The sequence below is a fragment of the Kockovaella imperatae genome (genome assembly GCF_002102565.1).
Source record: "Kockovaella imperatae strain NRRL Y-17943 chromosome Unknown BD324scaffold_3, whole genome shotgun sequence".
NCBI lineage: Eukaryota > Fungi > Basidiomycota > Tremellomycetes > Tremellales > Cuniculitremaceae > Kockovaella > Kockovaella imperatae.
In genome coordinates this window covers 1,446,911-1,467,969 of record NW_019028943.1, presented here as the reverse complement: position 1 = coordinate 1,467,969, position 21,059 = coordinate 1,446,911, and the positions used below count along the sequence as shown (strand labels likewise).

The 21,059-nt window shown below is 52.2% G+C and overlaps 7 protein-coding genes across 7 annotated transcripts; 4 read left to right on the top strand and 3 right to left on the bottom strand.

Annotated features, from left to right (window-relative positions):
• Nucleotides 1–23: 23 nt before the first annotated feature.
• Nucleotides 24–2,020, bottom strand: BD324DRAFT_649513 (fungal-specific transcription factor domain-domain-containing protein; the record flags this gene model as incomplete). The annotated part of the gene is made up of 6 exons (XM_022018003.1): nucleotides 24–459; nucleotides 500–685; nucleotides 722–1,329; nucleotides 1,368–1,448; nucleotides 1,487–1,928; nucleotides 1,974–2,020. 6 exons carry the CDS (start codon nucleotides 2,018–2,020, stop codon nucleotides 24–26), a joined length of 1,800 nt encoding a protein of 599 aa, XP_021873301.1.
• Nucleotides 2,021–2,384: 364 nt separating this feature from the next.
• Nucleotides 2,385–4,270, top strand: BD324DRAFT_619709 (major facilitator superfamily domain-containing protein). Its single transcript, XM_022015200.1, has 2 exons — nucleotides 2,385–3,890; nucleotides 3,941–4,270. Exons 1-2 carry the CDS (start codon nucleotides 2,807–2,809, stop codon nucleotides 4,228–4,230), a joined length of 1,374 nt encoding a protein of 457 aa, XP_021873300.1. The 5' UTR covers nucleotides 2,385–2,806; the 3' UTR covers nucleotides 4,231–4,270.
• Nucleotides 4,271–4,577: 307 nt separating this feature from the next.
• Nucleotides 4,578–5,681, bottom strand: BD324DRAFT_607725 (hypothetical protein; the record flags this gene model as incomplete). The annotated part of the gene is made up of 3 exons (XM_022014079.1): nucleotides 4,578–5,169; nucleotides 5,210–5,259; nucleotides 5,304–5,681. 3 exons carry the CDS (start codon nucleotides 5,679–5,681, stop codon nucleotides 4,578–4,580), a joined length of 1,020 nt encoding a protein of 339 aa, XP_021873299.1.
• A 454-nt stretch (nucleotides 5,682–6,135) lies between these two features.
• On the bottom strand, nucleotides 6,136–7,723 carry BD324DRAFT_619701 (histone-fold-containing protein). Its single transcript, XM_022015199.1, has 7 exons — nucleotides 7,490–7,723; nucleotides 7,267–7,433; nucleotides 7,134–7,218; nucleotides 7,052–7,093; nucleotides 6,816–6,875; nucleotides 6,523–6,764; nucleotides 6,136–6,480 (listed from the first exon to the last, which is right to left on the bottom strand). Exons 1-7 carry the CDS (start codon nucleotides 7,641–7,643, stop codon nucleotides 6,319–6,321), a joined length of 912 nt encoding a protein of 303 aa, XP_021873298.1. The 5' UTR covers nucleotides 7,644–7,723; the 3' UTR covers nucleotides 6,136–6,318.
• A 4,154-nt stretch (nucleotides 7,724–11,877) lies between these two features.
• Nucleotides 11,878–14,698, top strand: BD324DRAFT_649508 (hypothetical protein; the record flags this gene model as incomplete). Its single annotated transcript, XM_022018002.1, has 7 exons — nucleotides 11,878–13,248; nucleotides 13,287–13,735; nucleotides 13,782–13,882; nucleotides 13,931–14,126; nucleotides 14,176–14,241; nucleotides 14,291–14,359; nucleotides 14,407–14,698. 7 exons carry the CDS (start codon nucleotides 11,878–11,880, stop codon nucleotides 14,696–14,698), a joined length of 2,544 nt encoding a protein of 847 aa, XP_021873297.1.
• A 414-nt stretch (nucleotides 14,699–15,112) lies between these two features.
• On the top strand, nucleotides 15,113–17,807 carry BD324DRAFT_619692 (P-loop containing nucleoside triphosphate hydrolase protein). The gene is made up of 11 exons (XM_022015198.1): nucleotides 15,113–15,816; nucleotides 15,862–15,909; nucleotides 15,956–16,083; nucleotides 16,139–16,212; nucleotides 16,260–16,352; nucleotides 16,399–16,501; nucleotides 16,550–16,839; nucleotides 16,877–17,114; nucleotides 17,155–17,422; nucleotides 17,468–17,622; nucleotides 17,667–17,807. The coding sequence occupies exons 1-11, from the start codon at nucleotides 15,327–15,329 to the stop codon at nucleotides 17,697–17,699; spliced, it is 1,920 nt and encodes a 639-aa protein (XP_021873296.1). The 5' UTR covers nucleotides 15,113–15,326; the 3' UTR covers nucleotides 17,700–17,807.
• Nucleotides 17,808–17,886: 79 nt separating this feature from the next.
• Nucleotides 17,887–21,058, top strand: BD324DRAFT_332094 (Oligosaccharyl transferase STT3 subunit-domain-containing protein). Its single transcript, XM_022012508.1, has 7 exons — nucleotides 17,887–18,640; nucleotides 18,700–18,953; nucleotides 18,990–19,364; nucleotides 19,415–20,255; nucleotides 20,303–20,419; nucleotides 20,470–20,517; nucleotides 20,571–21,058. Exons 1-7 carry the CDS (start codon nucleotides 18,090–18,092, stop codon nucleotides 20,875–20,877), a joined length of 2,493 nt encoding a protein of 830 aa, XP_021873295.1. The 5' UTR covers nucleotides 17,887–18,089; the 3' UTR covers nucleotides 20,878–21,058.
• The last annotated feature ends 1 nt before the right edge of the window (nucleotide 21,059 follows it).

Below are 21,059 nucleotides of genomic sequence, written 5' to 3'. Positions count from 1 at the left end.
GGTCTGCAGGAAACGCCACCTATCTATACCGCTGTACCCCAGGTGGACCAATCCTGAGGCCAGGTCACTGCGTTGTCAGGCAATGCGAAATTGGCATTGAACAATTGCTCAATCTCTGGGAAGCCAGTGTCGTTCACCAACCCGGTCGTGTTCCAAATGGATGGCGGATAGAATGTCGGATCAACGAACTGCGAGGCATACTCGACGTTTTGTCCTCCCGACACATCTTGCGTCGATGCTGCACTTGCTTTCTGATGGAACAGCGACTCGGTCTGGAGAGTTCTAAGAGCATGTTCAAATAGCTGTAAAGTGACATTTGCGCTCCAGTACGTCCGTCGTAAGAGCTTAAGCACCGACAGGCAAAAATTGAGCCGATTGTGGCCGACCATTGTCCGTGTGGAAGATTGCCCACGACATTCGTACAGGTGCATCTGCATCGACGGGATCAAGGCCGTGATGCTGACTTTCAGCGCAACGTTCAGCGTTTTTTGTAACTCACATCATGGGTTTGAGCAGATGGACCCCATCTTCCAGATCCATGATGCTCTCTAGGACGCTGTTAGTCTCTCGGCTGGAATCCCGAGCCCGAGCCAGAGCCGTCTGGACGATCGGTAAGTTGGCGACGGCGGGATTCTGAAACGAAGACCCAAGGACGTAGGGACGACTGAGGACCACATTGACGCCGCTGTTGTCAATGACCGCTCAAAAAGGCTTTACTCACTGCCAGTAAAGCTCGGATTGATAGTACTGGATCAAATTGCCACGTTGCAGACGTCTCTTATCCACCCTGCCCGGTCGACAGGCATCCATTGCAAAGGCGTGCTTTTCAAAGCTGTCCAATGCAGCGAAAGGTTCACGCTCCGCAAAGATGCCGTAATGAACTCGCAGCACTTGACCCAGGACGACACTGGCTTCGGCGAACAAGATCCAAAGCTCGGCGAGGGCTTCGGTATCTCCAGGGAGAAATCTCATTCTCTCGACGGGGTCCACATCATCGCCATCCTCGAGGACATCCCGTATGTTAGGCATGATCGCATCGCAGTCTTCGTCGTTGATTCTTAATGGGAGCCCTCTAGCCAAGGACAGCCATCGATCACGGATGATGAGTGAAAACCAGAGTCTCCGTCGGATGCACATCTCTCGAGAAGTCAGATTGGCCATTCCCTTGTGATTCCGATGCAAGCCGAGCGTCTGAGCCAGCGAAATGCCGACGCCTATCCAATGCCAAGCTCCCGTATGATCTTGAGCATCAGTATACCAGAAAGACATGAGGATGACGGATTGGATGAGGGTGATCTTATTTGTGCCTACATCAAAATCATACAGGGACTGCAGGTCAGGCATAGTCTCCCGAGTTTGTAACCCACCTTGCAACGACGGTAAATCTCCTTTTTCAGCTCTTTACGTGACTCGACGCCTGCAGATTGGAGCAAGTGTGGTCCAGCGAACTGACCACGGTCAGCGCAGACATACATGGCTCACTCACATTCGCGGCCGCCAACATGACCGACCAGTAAAGCAACCATGATTCTGAGTATGGAACCTGGGACTTGAGGACGGCTGACAGATCCAGGATTGGGAGTGAATAGTGGATGTTTGAGATGTAGCATTTGAGCAGACCCGTCGACAGGTTCTCATCGAGCGGTTCAAACGCTTTGATGTACTTCAATTGCTCGAACTGGATCGGCGTCCAGTTTGAGTGTCGAACCGGGGCAGTCGGATGAGAGGGCTCCGAGTGGGTCAAGTCATAGACGTAAGGTCGAGCGCCTCGATTGTCGCCGATGTAAGGCACGTTGGCAAGCGTATGTTCTTCCGAGGGCTGACGTGAAGGATATCGCTCGCCTCGGGTAGAGCTGCCAGGCTCTGTGGTCCTTCGGACGCTAGATGGCGATGGCTCCGAACCCGTTGGCTGGGGTGGCTTCTTGTGTCTATGGGGATCATTGATTCAGTCCTGAGCCGCTTCCAATTCCTACATACCGTGTCCTACGCCGGATGACCGTCTCACATACCGAGCTGACATCTCGCTTGCAGTTTGTGCACGGTATTCCGGTGACTACCACATCGCACTTGACCTTTCGACGGTTACAGGCTGTACAAGCTCGGCGCGCTCGCTTGATCCTCTCCGGTCCATTCGGTGGTGGACCAGATTGGGGCGCCGTGGAGAATGCTTGCATGGAAATAAGTATCGGAGTTCAGAGAATAGATAAAGCTGTCTGAAGGGTGCAAGTATGGGTCTCTCGGTTGTCGGCTCGAGGTGATGATTTGATCGTTTGTTTGATGGTCAGATCTGTGCCGAAGGAAGGGTACGATCAAATCAAAGGAATACACATCAGATCCCCTTAATGGTCCGGGGGGCCACGGCAGAATTTTCCCACCCGACTTCTCGCTGTTGTTGGGTTTAAACATAAACCTTTAGAGATCCGGATGTGGCAGTTTACAACATGAACCGAGGGACCGATTCAACCGAACGCCTCTGTATGCGACACCGAGGTTTCCAGGTTGAGAGTTCGTTTGGGACTTTGAACGTTAGACTCGTCGTGTATATAAATCTCCCCGCATTGCCCCATGGTCTGAGTCCAAACTCCGACTCTGTCCCCCACATCCTATTGTATTTCCGTGACATGGAACTCTACCATAAACATCGAGATATGCAAGTTGAGAGTGGAGATCACAAAGATGAAGCCGTGGTCGAGGTTACAGATGCCGCCGCTGAGAAGCGTCTCGTGAGAAAATTAGATTTCTGGTGAGTCCGCTTGGTCACAAGTCCAGACCATGAGCTCATTCAGTGTATAGGATTCTGCCCCTGATGATGGTCACCTACTTCCTCCAAGCATACGACAAGGGTATCTTATCTTCCTCCACCCAATTCGGTATACTCGATGATCTACACCTCAGCAAGGTCATCGGACACACTAAATCTGGGAAAGCCATCACCGACAATAAGAAGTTTGCCAATGTGTCGATGATCTTCTACATTGGATATCTCGTGGGGACCTACCCTATGATGCTTCTCGCCCAGAGGTATTCTCCTTCTCGTGTTCTTGGCGGCGCGACGATCATCTGGGGAGCCGTCGTCATGTCCACCGCTGGTTGCACTACCTACGCTGGATTAATGGTCAATCGAGTATTCCTTGGAGTCTTTGAATCGGCCGTGGCGCCAGGATTCACCGTTCTCGTCACCTTCTGGTGGACTCGAGAGGAACAGGCTCTACGATTGAGCTTTTGGTACTCTTGTGTGGGGCTTGCCACCGTTGTCTCACCTTTACTCAATTACGCCTTGGGCCAAATCCACTCTCATTTCCTCCCTTGGAAACCCCTGTTCTTGATCCTCGGTGCCGTCACTGTCGTATGGGGATTCGTCTTGACGTTTACTCTGCCCGACGACCCTCTCAAGACTAAGGGTCTTAACGAGGATGAACGAAAAATCGCCATTGCGCGATTAGAGCGAAACCGAGCCGGAACCATCAACCACAACTTCAAGGGAGAACAGATCAAGGAAGCCTTTACCGACTACAAAGTGTGGTCCAGTGCTCTGATTATTCTTCTTACCGGAGTCCCATCTGGAGCCCTCGGAACCTTTGGAACGCTCGTCATCAATGGCTTTGGATATAACCACTTCCACTCGCTGGCCCTCACCTGCCCGATTGGCGCCATCACTTTCGTCAGTATCATGGCCGCTGGTTACCTCAACCGAAGGGTTCCCAACATGCGATACATCACTATCCTCGTCACAGTCCTCATCTCCATGGCTGGTACACTGATCTGCTGGATCAAGGGCCCAACAGGCCACAAGGGTCTATTGTACGCTGGCATCCTCCTCTTGGCCATTCAGGTGGCTGCTGGAGGCCTTGCCGTCTCCCTTGCCGCATCAAACATTGCTGGACACACCAGTGAGTCGACTGTGACCATAGGGACAGAGAGAAGAACTGACCTAGCACAGAAAAATCAATGGTCAGCGCCACCACTTTTGTGGGGTACTGTGTTGGTAACATTATCGGACCCAACATATTTGGCGCCTCACCTGCTCCAGTGTATCACGCAGGTTTCATGGGCAGTACCATCTGTCTCGCGCTCGTCGCTGTCATCGCGACTGCGAGCTATATCGCTCTCCGCATGGAGAATGCACGCCGGGACCGCAGGACGGGAGAGGCGTCAGCACGAGTGTACCACCATCATTTTGACGAGGATCTGTCGGACAAGCAGAATGAAGACTACAGGTACATTTTGTAATAATGTCGTCAACGCTTGCGATGCATTGAGTGAGAGGTTCCAGGCATCTTGGGTGCATCACACGGACATAGGAAGGAGAACTGTTCCCTGTTCAAGGGAGACTTTATCAATGCCCTTTGCTTTGCACTTGAGCGTGAAGTGCACAGTCTCTCCACCCTGCGAGAATGAGTCGTGACATGCTCTAAAGTGCATCATGGACATGAATTGCGACCGATGAAGGACCTCCTCTACCATGACTTCCGCCATCGATCTGACTGGACATGAAGCGCAGTCGGTCCGAAAGGGATATACCATGCACACATGGCTCTTTTGCAGAGTTTACTTGCATCACCCAATTACAACATGGTCTATGAGAAGTTTGTGAATATCCACTTGGCAGCCATAGCCACCATCTCCTTCGTACAACTATGCCCCGTATTCTCCTGTACAAACAAAGTAGTCTTATCGTCCGAGCTCGCTGTTCCCCTTCGATCCAACCAGTCCACCGTCAAAAGGGTCGGGACCAATGGATCAAGCTTGCCGCCACACATCAATACCGGAACGTTTCTGGGAAAATGCTCAAAGATGGCTTCATCTTGACTTGATAGTATCCGAGCGAGATTCTTAGGATACTTTCTGAGTTGATCTGGGCTCATGATCCTCTTCAAAGTTGAATAGTCCACCTTATCCATCTCGCTTGGCCTGACGTTGCATGTTGAAGGTAGAACGCCGAGCCGAGAGAGGAGGAGAGAAGAGAGGGAAGGGCAGCCTACGACCGTGATGTAACCGTCGATAGAGGGAGAGAGTTGGGAAACTCGATAAGCCGTGTGAGCTCCGAGTGAAACACCCATGAAGACATTCTTGACGTAATCGAATTGTTGGGGCAGATAGGAGGGTAAATGTGACATGACCACTTGGTAGTCGGTAGCCGAACCATCGATGACGGATATGAGATCGGAGCTGAAGAGACATCAGCCATCATCGTCAGCTCGCCACTAACGCATGCGTCTCGTTGCCATCTTGCCAGGTAAGATTAGCTAACCTGCTAATCTGGGAAGAGTTAGATGGTGTTATCACAAAATGCGCCTGCTCACCTCTCTTGCACCGTGATTCCGCATATCCATCGTCACGGCGATGAGACCGCGTCGACTCTGATCTCCTTTACAGTGTTGCTTGTATCTGTACAAGATCTCATGTCCGAGGTTCTCCGTGACGGTATATGTGCTTTTACGCATGTGCGCAAGGTATAGTACGGTAACTTGTCCGTCCTTGCGACTGGCTTGAAGCTCTTCCAGACCCAAGATATAAACGGTGACACCGCCTATGATGATGGACGTCTTGCTGGATCTAGGCGTGCTATCGGGCAGCGAGAAGCGAGGCTCCATCGCTGGTACCGGAGGCAAGGCAGTATTGGGACCGACGCCTCCAGCAATGGAAGAGGATGGACTCATCGTCGCAGTGATAGCTGCCATGTTGCTTGAGTCGAGCAGAGATGGAGAGTGAGTTCAAAGTACGAGGACGTTAAACCTTCAAGAGAGCATTCCTTCTCCTGGGTTTTACAGCAGCAGAAAGGGGTTGGAGATTGGAGCTCTGAATAGAACACATTCGGAACCTTGAATGAAACGGTTCATTCGGTCCCATCGGATTCGGGCTCATTCTTTGCCGACGCATGGATCTGTTGAAAGCCGAGCGGGTTTCCAACGGATCCAAGACGAGTCTCCATACACCAACATCGAAATTGAAATAGACCAACACATATCAGGACGCGAGAATAGATATCGGTTAGTCACTCGGTATCTGAACATGTGCCGTTGATGGGGCGGGCAAATGAAAGATTCAAAGGATGGCCAAGCTTTTTCTGTTAGCCGATTTATATCCGCCAGAGGTAACAAGCTTTGACCAGCTATAAACTGGGCATTATCATTATTGTCTGCGCTGCATGCATGCATCCAGTGGAAGGGCTATTCGGCTTGAGAACTCGCCTCTGATGAGCCTAAGATCACGCAATACAGCCGAGGACGCCGGCTCTGTCGGGCGAGATAGAGAAGACGCATATCTGACGTGAAGAGTAATACATCTGAACAATGCCACGACGAGGCCGAACTCGTCTTAATCTTGCTCCATTCCACCTGTAGGTCCAGCATGCGCCTCATGCGATTGCTCGGCAGATTCTCCTGTAGTACTCTCGTGATCCACTACCATCGCCTCTGCATCCTCCGCCATCAAACTTTTCCTCGCTGATCTTCTCGTCTGCAGCCCATGCGGTGTGCTCTGAGAATCCGTCAGACATTGGGTCCCGAGCTGTCATCTCACCGGTCCAGTCTTTGCGGAGAGCACTTTCGGTATCTCTGGCTCTGCCACATCTTGATTCGTTGTGTCTACTGCAGCAGGCGGCGGTTTCGGGTGTTTTGGGACGCGACCGTGACCGTTCGGCGGACGTTTCACAAATGCATTGGGGAATAGAGGGTTGGTAGAGGGTGCGAGTGGTGGTAAGTCATCGGACAATGGGACGTCTTCTTCTGGACCATCCTCTTGTATTGTGGGATCGGCATCGTCTGCGAAGACGTCAGTCTCCAAGGGCAGATCGCTGATCTGTGGCGACTCACGACGTTGCTGTTGCCGGCGAAGGAGAGCTTCAGATAGAGGCATAGGCATCGGGATAACATCTGGGATGTCAGCCTGGGCTCAGTGAAGATACAAAGAGGAATAGCAGGATGGATGAGATTCAGTGAGAAGATTACTTTTCCTCGACGCTTTGCGTCTCGAACAATAAGTGATACGAAGTGTTCATCCGAGGATACAAGTCGGGTGAAAGGTAAGGGCGACGAAGAGCTCATCTCACCTCTGAGGAAATCAAACTCTTCTGATCTCTCCACGACGGCGGCTGACATATCAGCATGGCCGCGCGACGGGCTAGGACCCACCCATATCCCGGTAATTGACCATTTTCCGCTTGTCCAATCTCGCTTTTGTGTATCCCTCTTCCATGAAATGCTTGATAAAGTATTCCTGGAAGGCATCAGGCTTGGGAAGATTACCTCAATAGAGTTTGCACACCGTCGCTACTGCTATCATGAAGCAGGCTTCTCCCGTCATCATGTCCAACTCCTTGTCCGCCTTGATGATTTTCTTGACCCTGCTTATAGGGAAAATGGTCGTCCCCTGTTGCTTCTCCGCTAATGATTGACGTTGCTTGATGACTCGTTTTTTCTTCTCCACAGGTACTGCGACTCAACGTCAGACCTGCAATGAGGGGGGTTCTATCCGCCGACTAGCTCACCTGCATCCTCTCCTCCTTCTACATCCTCCTCCTCCTCGTCTTCTTCTTCTGGCTCTTGCTCTGATTCATCCTCTTCCGGCATCTCGACAGGAGGTCTTGGAAGCAATCCAGACGGTGCGATGGTCTGTGGCTGATCTTCGTACTCTATTTCCATGGTGAATAGTCGTTGGGGCGACGACAATGCTATCGACGAAGCTCCAGATGTGTCACTTGCTGCAACATTATTATCGCCTGGGACGCGACGGATCCGCGCGAGCGAATGCCAGTGGCAAAATGCCACGTCAGAGCTTGACCTCCTACCACGTGAGACGCTAAACGTTACGTCATCTCAGAAAATGGGGGTGCTGCATCCGGAAATGGCTAATGCGGGTAATGATGGTCGATTGACTTTCTCTCTCTCCTTTTCTCTCTCTCTCTCTCTCATTCAATTTACTGATCTTCAACACGCCCCCACCTTCTGTTCGTCTTCGTCTTCTTCTTCTTCTTCTTGTTCTTCATTGTACAAGATCTAACAGATTGGCTGGTCGTCATTGACTCCTCTGTTCGCAACGGAGAGGCTGTCTTCAGGGAGACGTGACGCAAGAGCCGGGAATCCAACCGTTCCCCCTCATTCACCGTTCTAGGCGGCTCAATACATGATGGACACTCTACGACCAGGTCACGCTCACAGGAGTAGCAGTGACCGCCTGTTGAGCAATTATCTGTGAGTGCTGGCAGGACTGATTTCCTTTGACGTGGGGCTGACCTCCTCCCAAGTGACACGCAGAAAACCATCCTCAACACTCTTCTGACATTGTTGTCACACTCCCACTCGGCAACTTCGTCATTGTTAGCCTACTCGACTTCCTCACCGGGTATTCTCCCACCCATCAGACGTTCTGTTCGACATGCTGCGTTCGAAGGACCCCTATCTCCCGCGTTGCTGAATCACGATCACAACGACGCCGAATCGACCATTGGCTCTGCATTGCTCGGAAGGATCGAAGCGGATGCTCAAGGCTGGGCTCTCTATGTGGGAAGTCTCGAACGGTTCAGGAAAGAGCTGAAGGAAGTCCACAAACTGGAGGAGGAAATTACCCGAGTCCGAAGAGACAAGGAGATCCTCGTGTCGAGGTTGATCAAGTCGACAAAGTCACGACCTACCAAATCTGACCTTTCTGCCATTGCCGCTTCGTATCGACCGGCCGAGTTCAGCTCTCGAGTCTCCCTGTCTTCCGTTACTTCGGGAGGATCCACAACCAGCAAGGAGAGCAAGAGAGCTAGCAAGCTTGCCGAGGCGCAGGCAGAGCTCTTGGGTTGTGAGGAGCATTTGCGAACCCTTGAAATCCAGATTGAGGAGGAGCGAAACAAGGTTCTGATTCATGGACTCGAGGAACGATTCAAAGCGATGAATGCAGTAGGCAAGATGTGGGTCGCGCAGTCCAAGAAAGGCATGCAGGACCTCGGCAAGATCAATGGTTAGTCGACACACTAGAGTCCCGCTGATAATTCTCTAGAACTCCCAACCGACGCTTACGAGCTCGACTCGAACCCTTCATTGTCCCCGTCTCAATCTGCTTCCCAATTCGGTCACGACGACTTTGGCTCTCCTCGCCGCGCCGGGGTCCCCTTCCCTCGAATCAATCCACCTGGATCCATTGCTGGTAGCATTGCAGAGGAAGATGAACTCGGCTCCTCGGGCGATGAGCGAGCGGATGGTCTGGTCGTTCACGAGAACGGACCCTTGGGTAGCGCACCACAGCCTATGAATCGCAAGGGCACGATCGGTCGGTCGCCCCTCGGAGTGGCTTCCGTCACAGGTAGGACCAGTGACTTTGGACCTGGCGGAGACGACAGTCCGCTCAACCGTCGAACCGGTGGAAGACGAGCTGCTAGTGACGTTGGCGTCGGGTCAAAGAATTACACTTCACCTCGACGAAGCTTTTTGCGCCGGACCAATTCTGACTACCGTACAAATCGACGAGCTGCCTCAGAGACGTCGAGTATTCGAAGCGCCAGAAGCAATCGCAGTGGTTTGAGCAATCATTCTGTGAAGAAGAAGAAGGGCTTTTTCAAAAAGGTCATTGGTTTCTTCCAAGGTCCACCACGGCCTCTGCTCGGGGGCAGAAGCTCTCCTCCTTATGGATCAGGTGGTTCGCCAAACAGATCCAGTTGGCGGACACGTACCGATGCCAATGTCAAGCGATCTTCATCTGCATTTGGCAACCGTCGTTCTGAGCGTCCTGCCGATTCGAGCAGTGATGATGAGCCTGGCAATCTTGTCAGCGTCAGCAATAACAACACCACTGCAAACACCTGGTCGGCAGGATCTACCAAACCCTCTTCCCGAAGCTCGCTTCCAGTCGCTAGTGGACTCATTCCTCCTGCGCCTAATCGCAACGGCCGAATTACACCTGGGGCCGGCTCTGTTGGGTCGACGACACCCAAACCCTCCACTGGACGACCTCTATCTCGATCAGGGACGGTTACTTCCGTTGCGACTGTCAAATCGAGCGGTACTGCGAAAAGGATTCGACCCAACGGCAGTATCTCGCGAGTCAATGCGCGAGCTGCAACTGGGAGTACAGGATCTAGTCCCAACATCATGTCGTTGGTTGAGAGCACCCCGGGGCCAAATATGCCAGATGTACCAAAGGCACCCAAAAGTCAGACCGATCCTCTGGCTGGATCGTTGCCAAAGGCACCCGGCACCTCCATCGTCAAAGCTGATCCAATTCCCAAGCTTGCCGTCAACAGCACTGATCGACCCCAGACATTGTCGAGGAACAGCTCACGACGATCGGTCAATCAGCCAGAAGACGCGCAAAAGAAGCGATCGACTACTCCCCTTCCTCCCAGCCGGACCCTGTCGCCGCCTCTCAAGTCGGCACTGAGACCTTCCTCTCCTGCAGCGCAACCTGTTGCTGTCCTGGCCGCTCCTATCGAGCCTCCTCCCACCATGTACTCAATCTCTGCGCCTGGACCTGTCAACCTGCCCAAGGAGGAGATCCCAGCGGCTCCCGCTATACCTGTAGCCCCGGCTAAGATGGCTCATCGCCAGTCTTACCAGTCCTCGACGGCTGAAACGCAATATGACACGGCGGATGAGGGCACAGCAGACCCCGCCGAGACTTCCGAAAGCGAGTTTGAGGACGATGATGAAACCAAATTCAAGGTTGTCGATAATGAGAGGATCAAGCGATTAGGTATCAATGTTGGACCTCCGACCGTGGAGAAGCTGCCCAACGAGAAGCAACTTCATCAAGCCGCTTACGAATCGGCTGTCGACTCTGACTCCGACGAAACGACTGGACCTCGACCTGCGAAAGAGTTGGCCGGTGGACAGGTCAGAAGAAAGTCTGTCCGAATGAACGTCCCAGAGTCTCCCAACGTTGCTCTCAATCCTGCTCCTGGACTGGCTCAAGAAGCTTCAGCGGCACCGACTAATGATGTCCAACCTGAAAGTCCGGGTCAAGACGCAGCTCAACACGAGGAGTGGTCTACTCGAATCGGCAAGATGAGAGAGGATACGAGCGAAGAATCAGAAGTTGACGATGAGTACAAGGACGCTCGGAAAGGCTTGATGCGGAACAGTGGTCAGTGGGAATTGACAGGAGGTGCCAGTAAGAAGAAGGGGAAAAAGACGGCCAGTGTGAAGAGTGGTCGATCGGCGGGCAAAAACAAGTAGATGACATTTGTGCAGAGGCACTGGGGTTGGAGAGGAGTTTCAGAATATCCAGGAGATTTTACAAGAAGATCATACATACAAAGTATACATAGTGTCAAGGGGTTACAGGCTGGTGACTAATACACGTCGTGAACGGGATGCATATGGTGTCGTATGGCCGATTGTGATTCACGAAAGCTGCGTCGAAGGTGGATACCATTTATGGGGGTGCTCAGGTCTCGCACGGTGTTTCATCTTGGACCGTTCGATTCATTATTGTTGTCTTGCAAACTGGCTATTTGTACTCTTTTCTCTCACCGCCTTGTGAGCAGCAGCAGCAGCAGCAGCAGGAACAGTACACCCTCATTGTCCGTTGGACACTCGATTAGTACAAACAACAATGCGCTCGATGCATGAGAGATCAGACACGATCCCCTGAGATTCCAGGTCTCTATCGTCAGTCAACCCACAGCTTCGATGACATATCATAGGATGAGATGAGTGCTGGCTGTATTCTTTGCTTCCTGACTCTGTCTGCTGACCTTGAGAGCTTGCCCATAATTGATAAATGTTCTCGCTCTGGGACAGTATCATCTACGGCACCAAGACGCTGGTCTCCAAGCCTGTCTCTGCCGCCGGACACCGGGGTTGACTGATCTGTCTACAGGTGTTAAAACGTGTCGCTCAACATTTGATTCTTCTCACCTGTCTGTCGCTGCAGCGATTCACTCCACATCTCGCCATGTCTGGTGAGGGCCCATCACGGTTCAAATCCCGATTCTCAATCCTGTCCCTCTTACCCGCTCGTCATCCCCCCCTTCAAGTATCTGAACCTCTGCCTCCGGTCCCTATTCGACCGCTCGATACTTTCGCCTCTGCTTCTACCTCCTCACCAGCGACCTCTCACATTCAACCTCGGATCAAGACTCGCCATGTCGATGCTGTGAAACGTCCTGCACTCGTCTCGAAATCCTCCTCCATCTATAGTCCCGCAAAATCCGAGTATCCCGAACCGTCAGACGGATCACCACCTCTTTTACCTCCTCTGCCATACGCTTCCCAACCCCCAAAACGTCCGTATCGACCTAAGGACAGAAACCCGCCATTGTCTGAGCATTCTTCATCGTCCTTGACGAATGTCTTGGGTTCGAAGCCTGGTGCATCCTCCTCGCCTCATCGTCGACCACCGCCTCTTGATCTCAGCAAGACTCGTCAAGCGTACCCTCGCGTAGGCGATGTCATAGCTACAACCGATACAGTTGAACCCGAACAGGAGCATGGACATCTTAGACATACTCCCTCAAGGCGGGCCGGTTGGTTCCGTCTCTCGCCTCATGAAAAGCCTCCGAGCCCGGCCAAATCAAAAACTCCAAAGTCTAAGCGGAAGCCCGTCAAGGAGGAGAAGCTCGATCCATTCGACGTCTGTGAAGTAGAGCCTGGCCACCAGTACCCCTCATGGCGAGAAGGCAGAGTTTCCATCCATCCTGGTGAGGTTGTACCTCGCGGTGTGTTGCAGAACATCACTCCGACAATCCGAGCCGAGAAGACCTCGAGTTTCCATCTGCAACCGCCACCAGCCGGGCGACATCGAGGCGATGAGAGTCCAGGCGAGGCATACGACTCAGTCTTGCACAATGTTCTCCTCACTCCCACCTACCTTGGCCCTTCACCCACCTCTCTCCACGACTCGCATCGGATGAACCGACGAAAGACTCTGCTCGACCGCGTTGGTGATGTGGTCAGGAATCAAAGCCACAAATGGGTCGGCAAATCTACCCTTTGGACCCAAAATGAGGGCTCTGCAGATCGAGTCGTACGTGAGATGCGCGAGAGAGAGATGAGGGACATGGACAGGTTCAGAATGGCCACTCGAGGCATTTCATTACATTCGGAAGAACACCTGGTGCCGCCTCGACAGGTCGTATACGCTTCCGAGGTGCCTAGCCGAAGTACAGACTACATGTACCCGAGGCGATCGCCAGGTAAAGAGGAGTGGAGTCTGGGCAACAAGCGCAAGTACAGGTCACACGACGGATCTCGAGCGTGGTGTTGTCTGCGTCGAAAAGAGAAGAAGGACGAGCAAAAGAAGAACAAGAAGAGCAAGAGATATAAGGTGAGAGACACCAAGAGTGGAGATAGGCTGAGATCAAGTGCCTGATGATACTTGTGATCGTAATCCTCGCTGCGCTCACCATTGGACTCTGTACCGCTCTTTTGACTCAATCCGGCGCAGATAACTCGTCTCACAACTCGTCATCGGATAAGAATGATCCAACTATTCCAGCTAATACAACTTCGCCGACTACCTCAAAAAGCCTGGCAACGTGTCTGGACCTCTTCATGAGCTCTGCGCCCGGCTCTCCCGGTACATACCCATGTTCCGACTGCGTCCCGCTCTTAACGTCGGCGACGAATGACTTTGAGTCAGACCTGATAGGCGGCAATTCTACGGGCGTGGGAGCAACTTTGCAATTCTGTGCATTGATGGATATCCTTCATGAGGCTCAAGGACCTCTGAGCGGTTTGGGTTGGGGCAAAGATGCGAGCCCTTGTGCTTGGAACGGCGTGTCTTGCGACTCCAGAGGGAGAGTGGTCAGCATGTGAGCTATTATCCTTACGAGATATGGACCAAGCTGACCATACCAGAGGGCTCAAGTATCCCAACGTCCCAAACTTGCTGCCGAGGACTCTGGAGAACATAGTCTCGCTGTCATCCCTCAGCATCATTGGCAATAATTCCGTACCGAGTGAGTGTTGGGCAAGAGTAGGGTAAGAATAGCAGCTTACTCTGATAGGCGGCGATTTCTACTCCGACATCCTGGCACTGCAGAATCTGACGAGCATCAACTTACAGTACACTGGTCTTCGGGGTGATCTTTCGACTGCGGACTTTCGACAGGCCACACGACTTTCCACATTGTCCTTGATCAATAATGCCAATCTAGCTCCGAAGATGCCAGATCTGGAGAAGAATTCGGCGCTGAAGACTTTGTGAGTGTGCGGATGGTGTGAAATTGAGCCATGCTTACCGCCTTATCAGCGTTATGACCGGGCAGGGACTCGGCGTTTTGAGCGAGAACAATCTGCCTAGCTCGTTGAAGTATCTGTAAGTCGGTGTCCGTCATCGCAGAGTCGACTCAGCTGAAGTGCATCAGGGACCTGTCATACAATGCTTTCGGCGGCCAAGTCCCCAACTTCTCATCTCTGACATCTCTGACCACCCTGTGAGCGCGGACGGCGAGTCGGTAAATTCAGGCTAATGAACTGGCAGGTTCTTGTCGAACAACAACTTCACCTCTCCTCCAACATCACTGCCTTCTACCCTGTCATCGCTGCAACTCACTTCGAATGCCGCTTTGACAGGTTCCATGCCTCTCTCTCTCTGCTCGAGCCCAGCGCTGTCGGACTGCGATCTGAGAGGCACAAACTTACAGAGAAGTTCCATCGTTCCGCGGCTTTCGGCCTCCTCGACCACGGGTACGAGCAGTGTTTCAAGGAGCAGCGCGAGCGTCAACCCGAGTCCGATCCCTTCCCTTACATCGTGTGGAACTTGCAGGCTATAGAAGCTTTGTCTACAACCTGTCTTGCTTATGCATGCCATACCCAAAGCAAATCTAGAATCGTGACTCTCCTTTATTGATTGTGCCACCCTACCCCAGTCCTAAACTGCCACCTTCGCATCCTTCGGATGACGATTTCAACCCGACATTCAGTTCAAAACCACGCACGACCTTTCCTCAACGGTATTCTTCTGGTCTGTAAATACGTGTTTGACAAGATCTTGTGATTCGTGTCGACTGTGTTTCTTGTACCAACTTGATTCTCTTGTCCCTCAAACCCTTCATCTCTTCGGATTTCCCTCGCTTTTATCTGGTCTTACCTCGTATTCTTTCCGCCATGTCCAACCTCTCTACACCGCGTAAAAAGGATTGGGCTGATGAGGAGTCTGATGATGATGATGAGCTCAAGAGGACATTTGGAAGTCCACCTCAAGCTCCAGGTAAGTGGCTCTGCTTTCTTAACTTCAGATATGTACTGCCACATGCTCTCGCATGAGTGTGTAGACAAGCGGGGGTCTGTGCGTTGTTGAGCCACGAGGCATAGGCCCCCCCCGTCTCTCTCGCTCTCTCTCGCTTCGCCAGTTGCCGCCTACTACCCTCTGCTTCTCCTCTCCTCTCTCTCTCTTTCATCATGATCGAATCTCAACAACACGATACTGAGCAACCTCATACAGAATCATCTGAACCTGCTGGAAGGACAACTTCGGAGAAAGGGGATCAACCCGTAGCTTCGCTGCTATCTCGTATATCGGGTCTTTCAACAGGAGATCCTCAGCCAGCTTCATCATCCTCGTCATCACCATCCGATACTCCTCATTCGCCTCCTCCAGCTTCTGCTTCTTCCGAATCTCAATCACGGCCACGGCCAAACACCTCCAGTGCGTTATTTGGTAGAGCTCTTGCCGGTGTCAAATCGGGTCGCGAGGGGGGATCCGCCCCATCAGCGTCAGCTAGTTCTACTACTACTACGCCAGCGGTAGCTACCAGCGCTCAGCCCAGTGCTTCAACGGGCGCGAAGAAGGAGACTAAAGAGCCTTCTGGCAAGGGAGAATTACTACCTGAAGACAGTAAAGACAAGAAAGCTGGGAAGATGGCTCAGGATTTAATGGATGAGCCTATATGTGAGCTAACGATGTGCACACAGAGCTCTCGCTGACCTGTCTTAGCATGGGGCTCGACAACACATAGCAAGGCGCAAGATAGGGCAGATGACGGTCCGTTCCATCCCTCGAAGCACTATCCCCGCTGATCATCATCCAGGCTGGGGCAACACCATGAAGAACGGCAACTCGAATGGCAACGCGGCCAATGGCCGAGATAATGAGCCAATCGACGCCGGCATGTCAGACACTGGCAGCGGACTCATCTCGAACGATTTTCAGGTTCAGGTGAGGGGTGGCCTTCTCCTCTCACATCCGATAAATTACTGATCACGGCTCGCAGGTCAAACTAGCCGATCAACAAGCAGACCCTAATAACCCGCTATACAGTGTCAAACGCTTCGAAGACCTTCCAATGTCAGCTCCTGTCTTTTAGTGCGAAACTTTGAGCTGATCTGCCGCAGCCATGAAAGCCTGATGAAAGGAATCTATGCTGCTGGATTCAAAAAGCCTTCGAAGATTCAAGAGAATGCCTTACCTATGCTCCTCAACAACCCGTCAGTCTGTCCGGGCACTAGACAGGGACGAGCTGACTCTTTGCAGACCTCGTAACCTCATCGGTCAGAGTCAGTCTGGTACTGGAAAGACTGCCGCATTCACCCTCAACATGCTCTCGAGAGTCGATCCAAGCATCATGGCCCCTCAGGTGAGCTGTGCACGTGACGCTGGCGATGGCTCGTTCTCATTTGACTAGGCAATTTGCCTCGCCCCCTCTCGAGAACTCGCTCGCCAGATCCAAGAAGTCGTCAACAAGATAGGGGTATTCACCGAGATCAAGACCTTCCTCGCTGTGCCCGGAAGCTGGACCCGAGGCCAAAAAATCGACAAACACATCCTGATCGGAACTCCCGGAACCCTCGTTGATATGCTCAGTAGACGAGGCACCATTTTTGACCCGAAACACATCCGAGTATTCGTACTCGATGAAGCCGATGAGATGGTCGCTATGCAAGGCTTGGGTGACCAAACGAGTCGAATTCAAAAGTAAGTGCGCACAAGTGAGCACTCGCTGACGCTGCAGAATGCTACCCAGAGGAGTTCAGGTCGTTCTCTTTTCTGCTACTTTCCCTCCCGATGTCCAAGAGTTTGCTCAGCGCTGTGCCCCTGAAGCAAACCAAATTTTCCTCAAGAAAGAAGACGTCACCATTGATACAATCAAGCAGCTTTGGCTCGAATGTGATGGCGAGAATCAGAAATATGAAGCGCTCTCCGCGTTGTACGACATCATGTCGATTGGACAAAGTATTGTCTTCTGCAAGGTGAGGCCGCGATACGACCTTTATTTGACCCTTTTCTCAGCGCAAAGACACTGCCGACAACATTGCCAATCGTCTGACTCAGGAGGGTCACTCCGTTGCGTCGCTCCACGGTGACAAGCAAACGGATGAACGAGATACCATTCTCGATGGATTCCGAGAGGGCAAGACCAAGGTCCTCATCACGACCAATGTCATCGCGAGAGGTATCGACATTCAACAGGTCAACATGGTCGTCAACTATGACGTGCCTGATCTGGGCCCCGGTGGGAACTTTCGACCTGATATCGAGACGTATATTCATCGAATCGGTGAGTTGTCGCCCATTCAATTGCCTCAACTCATGACATCCTCAGGTCGAACGGGTCGATTCGGGCGCAAAGGTTGCTCTGTCATCTTTGCGCATGACGATCGATCGAAAGACGAAATACATGAGATCATGGCTCAGACTGGACGTCAAATGAAGCGGATCGACGCCAGAAGCACCACTGACTTGGAGCAACTTGAGAAGGTACTTCTGACTGAACGTGCATCCTTGCTAATCACCAATCGCAGGCGCTAAAGCTGGCGATGAAGGGTCCGCAGTAGAGGGGCACATTAATGCATTCTGGAACGAGATGCAGGTACTGAAGAAGGGATACTTGTAGTATGGTAGTATTTTCATAGTATCGACAAACCATCCATTTTCTTTCAGAGCCTCGGATTGTTGGCTTTCTACCGTGGGAAAGTTGCCCCGTTGGAGTTCTGCGAATGTGTCGGTCGTTGGCTCAGAATAGCTCGCTACACTGAAGAGCTCAAGAGCGACAGAGAAGAGCTGAACAAGGGGATAAGGACCAAGGACTGAAGGTGATCTAGAGCCTCGCCAGACCCAGAGCTTCTAAGCGACTGGTCACCGCTCGCCATCACCCTAAATTTCGTGTCGGAAGCCTCCAACCTCTACAGTGCACCTCTGTTGGTGTGGTGACCGTCCCGTCGACAATGGCTCCAAAGACACCTCGGGTCGCAACCGACTCTTCCTCCTCGAGAGACAATGATCCCGTCTCCTCTCTCAATGCCTCCATTCCCTCCATTTCTGACGCTCCCAACCAACCCAACGGCGATTCAGTACAACAACCTAGGAAATTAGCCTATCCACTCCCAGCCCAGATCTCCCATTCCCTCCTTACCAATACCGAATCTTTTCTCCGACTCGTCACGCTCTTATTGATCAGCGCAGCGGCCATTGGGTCAAGATTGTTCGCTGTGATCCGGTTCGAATCGGTCATTCATGAATTTGATCCTTGGTTCAATTACCGAGCTTCCAAGGTATTGGTCAACGATGGGTTTTACGAGTTTTGGAACTGGTTCGATCCGACCGCTTGGTACCCTCTGGGGAGGGTTGTAGGAGGGACCATCTACCCAGGGTTGATGGTCACTTCGGGCTTGATCTGGAACGCACTGAGATGGATGAACATGCCCGTGGATATTCGAAATGTCTGTGTCATGCTCGCGCCTGGATTCGCAGGACTCACAGCCATCGCGACGTATCTGTGAGTAGGGGCTCGCGCGCTTCATTCATGCTCACTGCTGACTCTTTCTCGCGAACCAGATTTACCACTGAGATGTCGACCCCATCTGCTGGTCTGCTCGCAGCTGCTTTCATCGGTATCGCTCCAGGATACATCTCTCGATCTGTCGCTGGATCTTACGATAATGAAGCCATCGCCATCTTCTTGCTCATGTCCACATTCTACTTTTGGATCAGGGCTTTGAAGCTCGGAAGTGCCTTTTGGGGCATGCTCGCTGCATTGTTCTACGGATGGATGGTGGCTGCATGGGGTGGATATGTCTTCATCACCAACAGTGAGAAATAACATAGACCTGCATGCTGACAGCCAGTGATACCTCTTCACGCGTTTGTCCTCATTCTCATGGGTAGATTCACTCAACGTCTCTACCTATCTTACTCGTCCTGGTACATTATCGGAACCATTTGCTCGATGCAAGTACCCTTTGTCGGTTTCCTCCCGCTCCGAACTTCCGAACACATGGCCGCACTCGGTGTCTTTGGACTCTTGCAGCTTGTGTCCTTCGTCGAGATTGTTAGACGATTGGTGCCTGGAAAGCAGTTCCAGCTCCTGCTCCGAGGTTTCGTGGTCCTGGCGTTCGTCGCCTCATTTACCGTTCTCGTGGCGTTGACCTTTTCCGGATGGATCGCCCCTTGGACCGGACGTTTCTACTCGCTTTGGGACACTGGATACGCAAAGATTCACAGTGAGTGGCGCATGTCGCCCATGAATTGTATGACAACTGACTTCCGCCAGTCCCTATCATCGCATCCGTATCTGAGCATCAGCCTACCGCCTGGCCATCCTTCTTCTTCGACCTCGGCATGCTCATCTTCTTCTTCCCTGCCGGTCTCTACTGGTGCTTCAAGGATATGCGCGATGAACAGGTCTTCATCATCATTTACGCCGTTCTCTCGTCCTACTTTGCAGGTGTCATGGTCCGACTCATGCTCGTCATTACGCCCGTCGTCTGCGTCTCCGCCGCCATCGCATACTCAAAGATCCTCGAGACTTATATCGACCCTATCATTCCTCAAGAAGACACCGACATGGATTCTACCACGACCGACGGTCACTCGACGCCCTCGAAGAAGGCCAGTAAGAAGGCCGCTGCCGCTGCTTCGAATAAGCCAAGATCCCTCTTCACTGGTCTTCTGGGGAAACGATCCTCTTTCGGAGTCTATGGTCTCGACACGCGAATTATCATGGTCGGTACACTCTCATACTTCCTCTTTCTCTGGGTCCACCACTGTACATTCGTTACCCAGACAGCCTACTCTTCGCCATCCGTTGTCCTTGCTTCCCGCAACGCCGATGGATCCCAAGCCATCATCGATGACTTCCGAGAGGCCTACTATTGGCTTCGACAGAACACCGAAAAAGATGCCGTCGTCATGTCCTGGTGGGACTACGGGTACCAGATAGCAGGCATGGCCGACAGACCTACGCTTGTAGACAACAATACGTGGAATAACACACATATTGCCACGGTCGGCAAGGCTATGAGTTCAAACGAGGATGTCGCGTATCCGATCTTGAGGAAGCACGATGTGGATTATGTTTTGGTCATCTTCGGAGGTCTTTTGGGGTACTCTGGGTGAGCGTCACGAGCTTGCCCGATTTTACTGAGCTAACTCGTCTCAGCGATGATATCAACAAGTTCCTCTGGATGGTTAGGATTGCCCAAGGTGTTTGGCCAGACGAGGTACAAGAGCCAAATTACTTTACACCCCGTGGCGAATATGCAGTGGGTGAGAGAGCGTGAGCAGACAGAGGACGGTCCCGGATGACTTTAGTTGACGTGAGGGCAGCACGAGCACCATGAAGAACTCGTTGATGTACAAGATGTCTTACTACCGGTGAGTATCGACGATACCCTGGCAGGGCTGTTCCCGCTGACATTGATGCGCAGATTCACCGAGTTGTACGGTGGTCAACCCGCTCAAGACCGTGTCAGAGGTCAACGAATCCCACCAGGTGTCACCCTAGACACACTAGGTAAGTTGTTCAGCAAGCTGAAAAAGCAGGCACTTTCATCTGATACTCTGTCACCAGACGAAGCATTCACCTCTGAGAACTGGATCGTCCGAATCTATCAGGTCAAGAAGGAAGATCCACTCGGTAGAGATCACAAGGCTGTATCTGCATTCGAATCTGGAAAGAGGCTGAAAAAATCGAGATCGGCCGCCGGAGGAGGTAGCAAGAAAAAGACCGTCTAGATGGGCTGGCGTATACTGTGAGGAGGAGCGGACGTTTGAAAAACAAGGTATGGGTCGGGGCCAGACACGTACTGTAGATTTGAAATGATCAGCAACGATCGTGCTTGCATAGCATTGCAATTGACGCATTATGATTGTGGAATGTCAATGGTGGTCGCCCACTGAGCCAGCGTGGAATTGCA

What these genes read in the sequence shown, in the direction of transcription:
- BD324DRAFT_619709 (XM_022015200.1), top strand. Translation starts at nt 2,807, where the DNA reads ATGATGGTCACCTACTTCCTCCAAGCATACGACAAGGGTATCTTATCT. An exon ending in AAACATTGCTGGACACACCA is followed by an intron (nt 3,891 to 3,940) that starts GTGAGTCGACTG and finishes GACCTAGCACAG; the next exon opens with AAAAATCAATGGTCAGCGCC.
- BD324DRAFT_619701 (XM_022015199.1), bottom strand. Translation starts at nt 7,643, where the DNA reads ATGGAAATAGAGTACGAAGATCAGCCACAGACCATCGCACCGTCTGGA. An exon ending in AGAAGGAGGAGAGGATGCAG is followed by an intron (nt 7,434 to 7,489) that starts GTGAGCTAGTCG and finishes GTTGAGTCGCAG; the next exon opens with TACCTGTGGAGAAGAAAAAA. An exon ending in TCATGATAGCAGTAGCGACG is followed by an intron (nt 7,219 to 7,266) that starts GTGTGCAAACTC and finishes GATGCCTTCCAG; the next exon opens with GAATACTTTATCAAGCATTT.
- BD324DRAFT_619692 (XM_022015198.1), top strand. Translation starts at nt 15,327, where the DNA reads ATGATCGAATCTCAACAACACGATACTGAGCAACCTCATACAGAATCA. An exon ending in CGCTTCGAAGACCTTCCAAT is followed by an intron (nt 16,213 to 16,259) that starts GTCAGCTCCTGT and finishes GATCTGCCGCAG; the next exon opens with CCATGAAAGCCTGATGAAAG. An exon ending in ACTTGGAGCAACTTGAGAAG is followed by an intron (nt 17,623 to 17,666) that starts GTACTTCTGACT and finishes CACCAATCGCAG; the next exon opens with GCGCTAAAGCTGGCGATGAA.
- BD324DRAFT_332094 (XM_022012508.1), top strand. Translation starts at nt 18,090, where the DNA reads ATGGCTCCAAAGACACCTCGGGTCGCAACCGACTCTTCCTCCTCGAGA. An exon ending in ATATGTCTTCATCACCAACA is followed by an intron (nt 18,954 to 18,989) that starts GTGAGAAATAAC and finishes GCTGACAGCCAG; the next exon opens with TGATACCTCTTCACGCGTTT. An exon ending in TGGATACGCAAAGATTCACA is followed by an intron (nt 19,365 to 19,414) that starts GTGAGTGGCGCA and finishes GACTTCCGCCAG; the next exon opens with TCCCTATCATCGCATCCGTA.